General features: G+C 43.6%; 2 protein-coding genes across 2 annotated transcripts; both read left to right on the forward strand.

The window, feature by feature from the left end:
- Positions 1-8481: 8481 nt before the first annotated feature.
- On the forward strand, positions 8482-11845 carry LOC122052682 (ESCRT-related protein CHMP1B). The gene is made up of 2 exons (XM_042614346.1): positions 8482-9202; positions 11652-11845. Exon 1 carries the CDS (start codon positions 8589-8591, stop codon positions 9198-9200), a length of 612 nt encoding a protein of 203 aa, XP_042470280.1. The 5' UTR covers positions 8482-8588; the 3' UTR covers positions 9201-9202; positions 11652-11845.
- A 1476-nt stretch (positions 11846-13321) lies between these two features.
- On the forward strand, positions 13322-14992 carry LOC122052683 (60S ribosomal protein L6-like). Its single transcript, XM_042614347.1, has 4 exons — positions 13322-13651; positions 13744-13850; positions 14484-14662; positions 14742-14992. The coding sequence occupies exons 1-4, from the start codon at positions 13323-13325 to the stop codon at positions 14895-14897; spliced, it is 771 nt and encodes a 256-aa protein (XP_042470281.1). The 5' UTR covers position 13322; the 3' UTR covers positions 14898-14992.
- Positions 14993-15468: the final 476 nt, after the last annotated feature.

A 15468-nucleotide genomic window follows, 5' to 3' on the forward strand; every position in this document is an offset into this window, starting at 1 on the left:
AGCTATTCACCCCCCTCCCTCAATCACATTTCGACCCTAACACTATTCACCCCCTCCCCTCGAACGCATCTCGATCCAGCATGCCCTAAAAGGGATGCTACAATACAATGACCAAAATGTCCCCCTTCCCTCTCCTAATTCCTCTTCTTTCCTTAAGTCATATTTGTATCACAAGCCTCCCCCTCAAGTCTAGTTGAAGGAGGCGCAAGTCCGACTGACTAGACCAATCCTGACGTAAAACAGAATCACTGCAGAATCAGATCACTTGGCTCGTCTTAAACATCAAACGAGTAGTTGTGGCAATGCTAGGCCAGCAATCGATTGGATGTCGAGCGAGAGATCGAGCAATATCGAGCAGACGGTCGGGCGATGCTAAGGAGGGTGATCGGGTGATCGGGCGATTATGCGAATGCTAAGCAAGATGTAAAACAGGTGTCAACCAAACGGCAAAAAATAATGTCGCGTGAGTGCCATGCAGGGGATCGAGCGAATGCCAAGCGGGTCAAAAGTTGATGGGCGAGCGATGTCAAGCGCGCGATAGAGAAAATGTCGACCAGGCACCCGAGATAATGCTAATCGGATAGAGAGATGCAAGGCGAGCGGTGCTAAGCGCACGACCGAGTGACAATAAAGCACTACCAGGTGATCAAAAAATGTCATCCGGGTAATAGAGAGAATGTCGAGCGGTGTCGAGCGCACAACCGAGAAAATATCGATTGAGCAATAGTAAACTGTGACCAAGCGTCCGAAAACTTCCCACCATGTGATCGTGAAATGCGACCAGGCAATAGGGAGAATGCTGAGTGGGTCAAAAGAGGATGGGCGAGCGATCGAATGGTACCAGTGAGCAACTGAACGAATGGCCAAGCGATATTGATCGAGCGGCTACAAAGATATCGACCGAGTGATAGAGACAATGTTGAGCGAAACCTAGAGGCGGATCACGAATAAGACCGAAACCCGTGAGCTGAGCTGGAACGAATCTTGTGAATAGAACGGGTGTAGAGCTTGTGAGATCGGAGGCGAACGCGAGAGCAAAGCCCTTGAGCCAAGCAGGCACAGAGCTCGTGAATCGAGTAGGAGCGGATCCCAAGAGATCGAAAGACACAACTATGCCCCAAGTTGGCATGAAGCTCATCGAAGGCGAATGCTAGAGGGGGCAAAGCCAGGGATCCGAGTGGGCACAAAGTCCGTGAGGCGAGCAGCGAGTGAAATGCGAGGGTCAAGCACTGCAGTGAGTGAGATCAGTGCCAATCGAGAAACAACGATGAGCAAAACGCGAATGGTGAGTGTCAGGCAGAGCGACAAGCGAAGCGAGTGTGATGAGTGCCAAGCAGAGCGGTGAGTGAGTGGTGAGTGCTGACCGAGCAGCAGCGATGAGCGAAACGCGAATGGTGAGTGTCGGGCACAGCGGTGAGTGAAGCAAGTGCCTGACACCAACCAGGAGGGAAACCTGACCGACTAGTTGTGCGCGAGAGCCCTACTCACTTATAACTTGTACTGGGGCGAGAGTTTGAACACAGATTGGGAGGTCATTAGTCGTGAGAGGCTGCTCACTTATAATTCGCGCTGGGACGAGAGTCTAGAGTCTCGACAGAGAGGTCGTTAGGGCACGAGGCATGATCACTTATAACTCGCGTTGGGACCAGAGTTTGGAACCCGACCGAGAGGTCGTTAGTCGTGAGAGCATGCTCGCTTATAACTCGTGCTGGGGCGAGAGTTTGGAGCCCCGACCGGGAGGTCATTGGGGTGCGAGAGTATGATCGCTATAACTCACACTGGGGTGAGAGTCTGAAACCTGACCGAGAGGTCGTTGGTCGTAAGAGCATGCTCGCTTAAAACTCGCGCTGGGGCGAGACTCAGGAGCCTGACCGGGAGATTGCAAGAGCATGCTCGCTTATAACTCGCTCTGGGACGAGGGTCTGGAATGTCGACCGAGAGATCGTTGGCCGTGAGAGCATGCTCATTTATAACTCGCGCTGGGGCGAGAGTCTGGAGCCCGACCGGGAGATCGTTGGTCGTAAGAGCATGCTCGCTTATAACTTGCACTGGGACGAGAGTCTGGAGCCCGACCGAGAGGTCATTGGTCGTGAGAGCATGCTTACTTATAACTCACACTAGGGCGAGAGTCTGGAGGCGTGAGAGTGTCACGCCCCAGAGGAGTCCCTGCTAGACAAAAATCCGGCAGCACCTCCCCTGTACGGATGACAATCTGAAGCAATAAATACATATATACTCAACATATAAACATAATCCACAGCCCACACGGCTGGATATAAGCACACAACCACACAGTTTAAAAGATACAACCCACTCGACTGGACAGAAATGAAAAACACACAACCACTCAATATATAATAACAACCCACACGGCTAAAAGTAAACGTAGCGGAAAACATAAAATAATACGAACGTAAGACCAACAACAACACTAACAAAAATACCTGCAATCACCAGACTTGACTCCAAAATTCAACATCGACTTATTGAAAAGCAAAATACACAAAATTAACATACCACCCAAACGATAACAAAACCAAAAAAAACTATCCTCAAGTGTGACGTGAGACTGACAGCTGTGACTCTTCAAGCATCCATGACTCATCTACCTGTTACCTGGCAAAATAAAATTAGTTTGCGAGGTGGTGAGTATTGGAACTCAGCGGGTAAGGAAAGATAGTGCATGAACATAATAAGCAAATAGAGAATGCCAAAAAGGAATACAGTCTCATAAGAAGAATAGCAGATACTAAAACAAAACCATAATAAATGCTCATACCTGAAACTATATCCTAGGTTAGTAATAGAAGGTCAGAAGTAGTACTAATATGCTACAGTACTGCTCATAATTATAGAGGAAATATGTAAGTATATACAAACTTCCAATAAGTAAACTAAGGACTAAACACCTACAACGAGGGCATATTTCAACATAAGCAAGCATAGCAATATAAGTGAGCAATAGCCACATAAACTAATATCAACAGCAAAAGTAACAACAACAGCATAAGCTAGTAACAACAGCAAAAGTAGCAACAACAGTATCAGCAGATATAACGATAACAACATATGCACGGATGGTCATCCCGCCCACCTCTCTGCACCACGACCCCTGTATGGTCGAGAGGTCAGATCGATGATAACTGTACCACCCAAAGGTCGTCACTCTCTCGAGTGATCGGATGGACAAGTACTGAGTAGCTAACTAGCTACATAGCGAAGGGGGTCCCTGCTGCTCGCAACTTCAGCTACCACTATCCATGAGTGGCCGAGTGTGGCACGACAGGACAAGCGACATCTCCTCCAGCTACCACTACCCATGAGTGGCCGAGTGTGCGGCGCGGCCCGACGACTCACTCCCCCACCAGGAAGAAGTGGTCGCCTGCATGTATGCAATGACATGATGCGTACAATGCAACAGTCATCATATATATATAAACAGAAAATGGGTATGCTACATGAAGCCGGCATGCTCAATAAGGTAAATAAACATACAACATTCAAAGCAAATAAACATGGTATCTATTACCTATATATCCATTATCTAATATCTAATATATGGTGTCTGGTATCTGCTAAATATCATATAGACAACAACGTGAGACTGTATAAATATAGAAACGAATATCTCAAAGGTTTTGAGTGGAAGTATCAAGTACAGGAAAAATTACGAGTGGAGTCAAGGTAAAGCAGTTTTTATTAAAAATAGCTCATGCACCAAGTTCAAGTAACTAAAGAATCAAGATAAGAAGTACCCGCCTTAATATGTAGATTGTGCCGACACAACTCCCACGTCGAGACGCTCGTATCGAATCGACACCTTGCAAATCACATACTAAACAATTTAACTATTCACATATGCAATGACTGGCTAAATTAAATCTCATTCTAATTAGGGAAAACCTTAATCGAACATAACATTCGATTAACCTCCCCTACTCAATGCTTAGGTTTTACTGATACGATTCATCACTTAGACTAGAGTTAAATCAGTTCAACACTGATCGATATATCATCCATTGATAACAATTCCCATTTCTAGAACTAAAATTAATCCAATGCAACCAAACCAAATTCTTCCCTGCATTAAACCAAATTTCTGCATCTTACCCCCCATCAAACCACCTTCCAAATTTCAGATCCTAATTCGACTTAGTAATATAACCTAGTTAGTTAGCTTGAACGACGAACTTAGGTAAGATGAAGTTATTACCTTATGACCTCTCCTTCGATGGTAGCTCACGGTGGCCGGTGGTGAAGTTAGGATTTGCTCGCGGTTGCAAGCGGCAGTGAGCACAACTATGTTCCATAGCCATAGCAGATGCGATCGGCAAAGAGGGCAACACTGATTTCTGACCAACGAGGAAAGGACACTATGGGGGCGACTGGTTGCACGTGGGTAGAGAAAATATGGTGGTCGGCGCAGAGGTGAGAAGCTGAGGCAAAGGGATCTGATGACCGAGGAGCAAGGAGGAAATCAACGAGATGGCAGCGCAGTGGGTCGGTTGTGTCGTACCTTGCGAAGACGCCAGGAGGAGAGGGTGGTCGCAACTTCGACAGTGGCGTCTGGGTCACGACAGCAGCGGGTTTTGAAGCTGTGAGAAGAAGTGGCGACAGTCATCATTGGCGAGAAGTTGCGGGGGGTTAGGGCACGGCAAAGAGGGGAAGAGGATTGCGGCTGTGGCTCGGCGGCTAGAGGCGAGGGGATCGCGAGAGGGGAAGCCGCGTGAGGGAGAGATCGCCGGTACTGGTGTGGGATCTCGCCAGAGGGGAAGGACGGCGGTGTCGGCGATGGGTTTGGGGAAGATGGAGTTCGGCAGGGGTTTTGGAAGTTAGGGCACGAAAATTAGACTTTATAACTTAGGACTTGTAAATTAAACCTTAGATTTGTTTCTCAATCAACTCCCACCTCCGGATATTCCAAACAAGCTTTTTCTCGAGCCCATAAGTGCACACCCTCTAAATATGTCATACGAGCTCCAATTAAATCCCAAAAAATTTCTAAAAATCCCTAAAAATTCTGTTAAGGCTATTAGCCTATTAAACATTATTATTGAATTATTAATTTGGGCACTGTATTTTATAGAGAGTGTGCTCACTTATAACTCGCGATGGGACGAGAGTCTGGAACCCGACCGGGAGGTCGTTGGTCATGAGAGCATGCTCACTTATAACTCATTCTGGGGCAAGAGTCTGGAGCCCGACCGGAGGTTATTGGTCGTGAGAGCATGCTCACTTAAAACTCGCGCTGGGGCGAGAGTCTGGAGGCGTTAGAGCATGCTCACTTATAACGCGCGCCGGTGTGAGAATCTAGAACCCCGACTGAGAGGTCATTAGGCGTGAGAGCATGCTCACTTATAACTCGCGCTGGGGCAAGAGTTTGGAGGGGTGAGAGCATGCTCACTTATAACTCACACTGAGATGAGAGTCAGGAATCCCGACCGAGAGGTCGTTAGGTGTGAGAGCATGCTCACTTATAACTCGCGCTAGGGCGAGAGTCTGGGGCCCGACCGAGAGGTCGTTAGTGATACTCCGATCTAAAACCGGTGGCGATACTCTTGTCTGAGACCAGTGGTGATAGCTCGACCTTGAATGGAGGAGGTGAACCCTGAAGTCCATAGAAGCAGAGCCCGTAGCAATATGAGGGAGCAAAGCCTTTATCATACCTGATCGTGAAGTGGTGTCGATCGGCTGAGGATCTGACTAGATCCCTCGACTCCAAAATGCTCGTGAAGTCAGGGAGAGAAATAGTGTCGATCCCTTGACTCCCAAATGTCCGCGGAGTCAAGGAGAGAATAATCTGAGCCCTGACCGTCAAAGGGAGTGAAGCCCATAACCATATAAGGGAGTAGAGTCCGTATCAATAGAATGAAGCAGAGCACCATGGGTGAAGGGAGCAGAGCCTGTAGATGTAAGAGGATGCAAAATAGGTGGAGGATGTAGAGCATATAGTAGTAATAGAGTGCAGCGCTTATAGCAGTAAGAGGATGCAGAACCCCATGGTGAAGGGTGCACATCCTATAGCAGTAAGAGGATGCAGAGCCCCATGGTGAAGGGTGTAGAGCTTGTACCAGTAAGAGGATGCAGAGCCCCATGGTGAAGGATGCAGAGTTAGTAGCACTAAGAGGATGCAGAGACTCATGGTGAAGGGTGTAGAGCTTGTAGTAGTAAGAGAATGTAGAGCCTCATGGTGAAGGGTGCAGAGCCTGTAGCACACCTAACTGGGGAGCTAGACCCCTAGTCCTTGATCGGAGAGTAAGACCCCTAGCTTGTAACCAAAGAGCGAGGCCCCTAGATCCTGATCGGGAAGCTGTACTACGAGTCACTGATCGGGAAGTTGTGTCCCTAGTGTCTGATCGGGGAGTTGTACCCCTAATATCTAATCGGGGAGCTGGGCCCCTAGTGTCTGATCAACGATCGAAGGCCCTAGTCTTTGATCAAGAAACTAGGATCTTACTCTCTTATCAAGGAGCTATAGCAGATCTTATAGCCGTAAAAAAGGAGCAACACTCGTAACGTACCTGGTCGAGGAGTCATGCCAACCGGCTAAGAGTTTGTCTCGGTCCCTTGACTCCCGAATACCCATGGAGTCAGGGAAAAAATATAATGGAAAAACTTACCTGTCGGCCAGCTGAAGCTTTAACTTAATCCCTCGACTCCTGAATACCCATGAAGTGAGGGTAGAAGATAATATGTTCATCAAGATCCTCCGAGACTGTGATAGTGGCAGAGAACCTCCCAACGTTGTCCATCTTCACGTTCCAGAACAGGTGGAGAAGATTCCCACAAACGGTGCCAAATTGATCTTGTCCGGAATCTGAGTCAGATGGACTGCCGGGTGAGGTGGATGGAATGTTGACCGGATCACGACGTCCCGAAGGGGGTATGCTGAGATGTTTTCTATGTTAACCAAGTCGTCAGAAGTCCTCTGGTTAACACTACATGTAGCCAGCGACTGGGTCACCCCGGTCCCTGGTTCCCCGATGTTCAAGACAGATCCAACGAGTATATGAGTAACAGACTAAGGCATAAAATAATGAGATGCGTATAGAATATGAACGAAGGACGTACCCTGGCCTAGGGGCACCCTCGGGTGGATCGGTGAGCTGGTCGGGACGCTGCTCAAGTTGTCGTGACCCGGAAGAGCAGGTGACTCTGAGTCGGATGAAGAGCTGGATCTGACGACGCCTAGTCGAACATGACTTGGATCCGGCTGAAAGACGACACGCAAACCGGGATATGATATCGGCACGTAGGTCGGGATTATACACTGGCACACATATCAGGATAGAACATCGGCACGCGGGTCGGGATATGACACTGGCACGTAAGCTGGGATAAAACATCGGCACACAAGCCGGGAGATAATAGCGACGCAAAGGCCGAGAACAGCAACGACTCCAAGGCCGAAGACGGGATAGATCAGGGGTCGAGCAGAATGCTGGATCATCAAAATACAAACTGAACTAAACACGAACGAGTCGAATTTGAAGGCAAAGGTGTCCGACAGGGGTGTCGGTTGGTCGAATCCAATGGCAGGGGCACCGACAACGACATTGGCAGCTAGTGGCTGCTCGCCGGGGTTATGGAGCGGCGTCCTCGCAAGTGTGGTAGTTAGTCGAGGCTGAGAGGGAAAAGAGGAAGCAACAACGAGCTGTGGCACTAAAGTGAGGGCTATGAAGTGCGACGACAATGCCCTCGGCACTAGAGCGAGTCATGGGTGGTCAAAGGCTGGCCGACGAAGGCAACGATGCTGGAGACAGTAGCATCTCGTAGGAAAGAGAAGAGGAGAGACGACATTGATATTGTCGTCACAGAGAGGGAGAGAGGGATGCCGGCGCGTGGGTTGCCAACGAGAGGAAGTGGAAGCAGTGGCGTGGTTGTCGGGAGAAGAGAGAAGAAGAAGGGGTGGCATCCTCGCGTGAGCTCGTACGAAGACCATAGCGTGAGGAGGAAGGGCAGGCTGCTCGCGTGAAGGGGAGGCGACATCGATCGATAAGGGAGGTAATATATCTGTCCAAGAGAGGCTTGTGGTCAGGCGCGAGGAAACCAACACCGGAGGGGTTGCTAGCGAGAGTGGAGGTGTTGAGAGGAGAGGAGCGTGCGAGGGAGGAAGGAGAGCCCTCGACGGCGGAAGAGAGAACCCCCGAAGAATCCCTTTCCACCGGTGAATAATACCCTAAAAGAGATACTATAATACAATGACCAAAATGCCCCCTTCCCTCTCCTAATTCCTTCCCTATTCTTAAGCCATATCCGTATCATATCTATATAGTTTTGGCAGGCCGTCGTTAAACTCATCTAAATTTTTTTTATATTTAATACTTAAATAACCGTTAAATTTGATTGGAATGCAAACCATCATAAAAATAAAATTACTGTAATTGCCTACACTACGTTTACGGCACTCCCGTACGAATTAAGATGCTCTTTCATAACTGTCCTCTTAAATTAAGAATTTATCGAAACACCCTGTTTTTTTTTTTTTGAATTTGTTGTCATTCTTCCCTTCGACCCCCAACATTTCGATTCTCAAGTTGACGGAACCCTAACCTCGATCCAAATTCCCCACCGCATACGGCGACACCATGGGAAGCACGGGGAAGCTGATGAACCAGATCATGGAGCTCAAGTTCACGTCGAAGAGCCTGCAGCGGCAGTCGCGCAAGTGCGAGAAGGAGGAGAAGTCAGAGAAGCTCAAGGTGAAGAAGGCCATCGAGAAGGGAAACATGGACGGCGCTCGGATCTATGCCGAGAACGCGATCCGGAAGCGCACCGAGCAGATGAACTACCTCCGTCTCGCTTCTCGCCTAGACGCCGTCGTCGCACGCCTCGACACCCAGGCAAAGATGCAGGTGATTGGGAAGTCTATGGGATCCATCGTCAAGTCCCTTGAGTCTGCTCTCGCCAGCGGTAATCTTCAGAAAATGTCCGAGACCATGGATCAGTTCGAGCGCCAGTTCGTCAACATGGAGGTCCAGGCGGAGTTCATGGAGGGCGCTATGGCTGGATCCACCAGCCTCTCAACCCCGGAGGGCGAGGTTAACAGCCTTATGCAGCAAGTGGCGGATGATTATGGCCTTGAAGTCTCCGTCGGACTGCCACAGGCTGCGGGTCATGCAGTCCCGGCAAAGGAACACGAAAAAGTGGACGAGGACGATCTCTCCAGACGTCTGGCTGATCTCAAGGCCAGAGGTTAAAGGTAACGCCTTTCAATCCTTAGAATTATTGTTTCTGTCCTTACTGCTTGCTTTGGACATGAATACAAGGGAACCCTAGACAGGACATATTCTGATCTCTGGACATTCATTGATCATTTACTCAACATCTCGTTGATTTATTTTGCTCAATACATGGCCAATCCGAGGATATATTGTTATTTTCTATGACAGACAAAAAAAAAGATTGGACCTTCTGTTCTTTGGCTAAACTTGGAGTGAATGACACATATCTTGAACCTGAAAGATACTGGGAGTGGACTTTTAGATGATTTGTTAAATTCCAGGACCAATTTGTTTAACAATGATGATAAGTTGATTAACAAATGTTGTGATTTTTAAACATGAACTCTACCCTGAGAGGTGAGTGCTTTGCATCCTTATTCGGCCTAAGATGTAGATGATGACCCGCTGAGTAGTGAGTGCTTGAAAGCTTTTTATTTTATAAATCTCACTTGAAAGGTTTGTCGTGGGTTTGGCTAGGACCCAAGCCATCACATTTGTTCATACAAGTATTTAGTTATTATTTTCCCCACTGTGCTTAAGGGGGGATGCAGAAGTAGACAGTGAATTTGAACCAACTAGATTCTGGTTGTGATAGAAACATACAAAAATTGACATTATGATTTATGGTAAACACATCATCTTTTAAAAAGAAATGATGCTTCAGATTTAGAAGTGAGATAAGAATGATGAGTAACTTTATCCACTTCCAAACAAATGATATAAAATGCCATATTGCAATTATCAGAAATGAGATATTCGTTAGACTATATTGTTCCAGTACCAAAAGTTTTTCAGGTCAGTTAGACTGCAAGATATCAGTTTCGAATTAGAATTTTGCTACCATAGGCAACATTTCAGCTTCTGTTGCCTACTTGGCTCACACTTAGTTTCGATGTCTTATTATATAAGATTAATGCACAAAATACATGTTTAATGTTGGACTGGTACATGAGTACAATCTTGCAGTGAGGGTTTTCACTCAAAAGATTGATCCAATGCACCTTAGAATGGGGAAGACAATAGCTTAATTGCATACATGAAGTCATGCCACACAATCGAACAATATCTGTTATATGATTCTTTTTAATGGAAACTGAAGGGATCCACTAGAAGATAATTTAAGTAAATGATGGTTCACCAAACCTTAACATGTTTTAGATATTGTATCATAGGCACCTTTACATTTTGGCCTTTTTTCACATGGTAAAACTCTTAAACTTATAAAAAAGCACAAACATGGCTAGTTTCAATGATATTGGAGTTGATTACAAGATGTCTTCAACTGGCTAGGATTTGTTACGTGGATGACGACTGTCATTGTGTACCATATATGAGTTCAAGATAATACATTTTTTCTACTGCTAAAGAATTCTTTGTTTGCCAAGAACATATTGTATATGGGCAAATTTTAGTACATGAATGAGTCTGAGTTGGCACGCTCAAACCTTAGCTGAGGGAAGTTTGTTGTAAGTTAGCTGAGGTGAATTGAGTTCGATCGCATCCATGAAAGGAAGCTGGATTAGTTATACTGTACTGCATGGAGTTTGGTCGAAGTGAGCGTGGTTTAGTGGGGGAAGATCTAGCTTGGCTGAGATCTAAATGGCATAGAAATATGCTCAGAGTTTGGTTGTGTGGATTGAGGGATAAGGAAGGTTTTTGGCTTATGCTCGGAATGGCTGAGCTGGATAGCTTAAGGTGGGGAAGTAGTCTTTGCCTGGGATAGCCGTGACGTGGAACTTCATCAGATCGCTTATATAACCCACGATGTAGTATCCAGCTCTCTCTTATAGGCCTCAGAGTGAGCGTCCACCCAATATTAATGTTCCATGTGGCTAAGTTCGTCCAATAGATCAAGTTCATTCATCCCCTAGACATAGTCAATGACTAGCTTGATCATACATGTGTCACTTCCCAATTTGCTGCAACATTAACACTAATTTGGCCCCATTCATACTGCTAGTTCCAATCATGGATGTGTCAACTTCCTGCCACATTAGCACACTAACTCGGACCGATTCATACTGCTAGTTCCAATCATGGATGTGTCAACTTCCTAACCGTTTATGAAGACAGTCAAGAGTTTTAGCTGAACCTCCACATGAAATTGAACACAACTAGACATGATCTCTCTCAATATATATAGTTTTTAAAAACCTCCTTTATTACTGATTCCCCCCTAACTAATCAAGAGTTTTTTTAGTTGAACCTCCACATGAAATTGAACACAACTAGACAAAAAAGGAGAAGAAGAAAAAAAAATACCCTCGATTCTCTAGCGGAGATTGAGGTCTTTGTTCTATATGACTGAAAACCTTTCAGCATAATTTATTGCATCTTTTTAAGGTTTCCAAGTTCAACTAGTAATACTCTGTATTGCATGTAGAAAACAATGAATTCTCACTATTTTCTTCAAATTTACTATTTCAGGCATTGATGGTACTTGCTCTTGAAACTGCTACCTGTTGAAATCTCACGACAAATACGATTATGCTGGAAAACTGGTTGATTATGAGTGTACCTGTGAATACAATTATCTTGTGATTTAACTGCATTGTTACCCAAACAAATATTTGCAATACGCTTCAGATTGTGGGAGCCATTAATCTGCAGCAACCTTGTGTGTGTTCATCTTATTTAACACCTTCAAGTTGCAAACTACTTAATAACATAATTTAGTCTTAAGTCATTTTGACTTGGTTAGATGTATTAAATAAAGTTTTTTAACTGGGTATATAAAGTTGCTAAAAAGAATAATGTGTTGGTATCAAATTTTTGTGATTTCTTGTTCATCCAACTGACTGCCATGATCTATAAAAGTGAATATGGATGTAACATTTTTGTTATAAGAATTTATAGTTTAAATTCATTCATATCTGAGTAGATTATTATGAATATCCAAATGGCACTGAATATTTCTTTGCCTTTTGTTCTACGAGCAGGGTTTGTAATATTAATTTGTGCATCCTATCTTTTTCTCATCTCATATCTGGCTTGGTCGATCATAAGGGATAATCTTTTTGCACTTTGTTTTTTTTTTTCAAAAAAAAATAATAGGGATAATTTTTAAAATGCTCTCACCAGTTATTAACTAATGTTAAATTCATTAACACGAATAATTTATGTAGCAATTTAGAAGGATAAAATGGGTATCTTAAGTAAGGGTTATTTTGATAACAATATAACAATTCTAAAGGGATGTTTTGACATTAATTAAAATTTAAAACTAATAAAAAAATCCCTTAATTGCAGGATTGCATTGGAAAGGATCTTTAAACATGTAAAAGAAACTTATGTAAAAGAAACTTATTTATATGATCTAAATTTATTGTATGGCGGAGGATTCGAATTATACTAATTGAATTTCTATTTGTTTAGATATTAAACTACTTCTGCCTGCCTATTTCAATCAATTAAATTAAATAAGCTTATTGTTGGCAGTTAGTATGTAGAAATTAAAGTGTACATATCTCCTGGATCACTTTTTTTTTTTTTTTTTTTTTTTTTTTTTGATCCAGAGGATGTGCCACTCGTATTTGCAGTTGAATCGTGATCACGATCCGATCATAAATTGTTACGATCTCTTCCTGGGTTCATCGTCCCCAACAGGTTATAGTTTTTATTCGGAGCAGACGGTCGGAGGTTGCCCGGAGGCCTCCGGTTACCGGTGCTGAGCAAGGGTGTCCTCCGGACGACTTCGGCCACCTGCTCCGAACAAAAACTATAATTTGGTGGGGACGATGAACCCAGAAAGAGATCGTAACTATTTACGATCGAATCATGATCATGATTCGACTACAAATACGAGTGACATATCTTTTGGACTATAAAAAATGATCCAGAATATCCTGTCTCGAAATTAAAGACTTCCTAGATGAACACTAAAATTTGTAAGAGCCGAGAGATATTTTTTCCCTCTCTTTCTTAACTTCCAAAGCTGGCTCATTTGATGTCTCAGGATGGCTTTATGGGCCAAAGCCCAAACCATATTTTTCCCTAGGCTCATTATAGTCAGCTTATCGTTTGATCGTGCGATCTCACGAACGGCTTCGATGAACCCTGGGATTTCCTCACCTCCATATAAAGAGGGTAGGGTTTCTCATGCTGTCTCTTCTCGTTCGCCGCCGCCGTCTCCTCCACCACCTCCTCCTCCCTCTCTTCCGTCCCTTCCCGATGGCGCCGTCGCAGCCGAGGACCAAGAGCCGGAACCCTTTACTTATCCCTGGAATTGGGAAGTTCTCCCGGTCAAAGATGTACCACAAGCGTGGAATCTGGGCGATTAAAGCCAAGCACGGCGGGGCCTTCCCCCGCCACGATCCCAAGCCTGCTTCCCCCGAGCCGGCGTCCAAGAAGCCCCCTAAGTTTTACCCTGCCGACGACGTCAAGACCCCAGTGCCCAATCGCCGCAAGCCTAAGCCCGCCAAGCTCCGGTTCCGTTCCTCCCCTAATTTCCTGATGCTTGACATTATTACTCTATCATGCAATCATTTTTACACTGATTTGATTTGTTTTGGTTATATAGTGCCAGCATTACCCCAGGGACTGTTCTCATCCTCTTGGCTGGTAGGTTTATGGGGAAAAGAGTGGTTTTTCTAAAACAGCTTTCATCTGGGTTGCTACTTATCACTGGTAAGCCAGCCAACTTTTCATTTTTGAAAAAGTAATTTTGGAATATTTATCATCAGTTGAATAATGTAGGATATATAGTTTGATTTCACCAACTTTTTTTATTATTTGGTATCCTCATTTTTAACATGGAACTAAGAATAACGATACTATTGAGTGGTATATGTTATTTAGCTATTTGTGTTGTTGGAATGATAGCCAACTATAGTTTTGATGACATTTTTTTAAAAATTTTAGTCTGTGTCATGATTATAATACCATATAAGTTTTGACTGATTTCTGTTTGATATCATAATAAGTTTTCACTTTTCTTATATTTGGAATGTTTTTACTTGGTTTTCTTTCTTTCTTGAATTTATTTTTCTAGTATTGACCGGGAGGTGTCTTGTTATGTACTGGAACAATTTTTTTTAGAGTGACCATCTTGGGGTACAGATTGTTCTCAACTTGATCAATCCTTTACATTGTGCAACTTGTAATTTTGTTTCCATCCGAAAGGTGGAATCTTGAATGATCTCTTTGATTAACCAGTTTTACTACGGATTATTTTTTTCTTTGATATGATCATAGGCATTGTTGTATCAACATTTCAATTAATCTTATTATTAATTTGTTTTCAAATGCTAAATGTCATAGGTCCTTTCACTGTTAACGGGGTACCTCTTAGAAGGGTTAACCAATCTTACGTGGTTGCCACTTCCACTAAAATTGACATATCCGGAGTCAACGTTGACAAGTTTGACGATAAGTACTTCAAAAAGGAAAAAAAGGAGAGGTATAAGAAGAGCGAAAGCTCATTCTTTGAGGCTGAACAGGTATTGCGATAGTTAATTCTACGGTTGCCTGCATTTTAATATTTTGAGCAATCTTTGAGCATATTCATGCTTGATTCAGGAAACAAAGAAGCTGCCAAAAGAGAGGAAGGAAGATCAGAAGGTCGTGGACACCCCGCTGATAAAAGCGATTGAAGCAGTGGAGAATATGAGGGGTTATCTTGGCACGAAATTCACGCTTAGGTCTGGAGTGAAACCTCATGAACTAGTCTTTTAAACGGTTTCTATTTGCTCGATATTTTGTTCTGAACACTTGGTTATCAACTGAACTTTTATTGATAAATTTGATTCTTGATCTAGTTGAATATTCAATCTGGTGTTTTTTTATTCAGCTCGCAAAAATCTCTAAAATACTATTTAATTATGAAGACATTGAATAAATATGTTATTCTTTTTTTCCTCTTTGTACGAATCGTTTGCCAACTTAATTTGAGTCGTGCTCAGCTTACTTTGCTTGTTCAGTCTACTATAGGAGTCATTTAGTATATATCCACTTGATTTATTTGTCTTCTCGTTCAATTCATCACATGATAAGTTTTGTGAATTATTTTTTAAAAATATATTATTATTTAAAAAATTAATTAATAACTAAATGTATATAACATTAGAATATAATAAAAAAGAATTAAAATTTTTACATCTTTTTAATAATAACTAATATGGCTCTCCTTTCGAAGGTATTTTTTTAAGCAATGTAATTTTCACAGTATCTTTTTTTAATAACATGGCACTGAGATTGTTGGAAGATTAAAATCTAAATTATAGTACAAAGTATACAATTTCTTGGA

This window comes from Zingiber officinale, chromosome 3A, assembly GCF_018446385.1.
Source record: "Zingiber officinale cultivar Zhangliang chromosome 3A, Zo_v1.1, whole genome shotgun sequence".
NCBI classification, from domain to species: domain Eukaryota; kingdom Viridiplantae; phylum Streptophyta; class Magnoliopsida; order Zingiberales; family Zingiberaceae; genus Zingiber; species Zingiber officinale.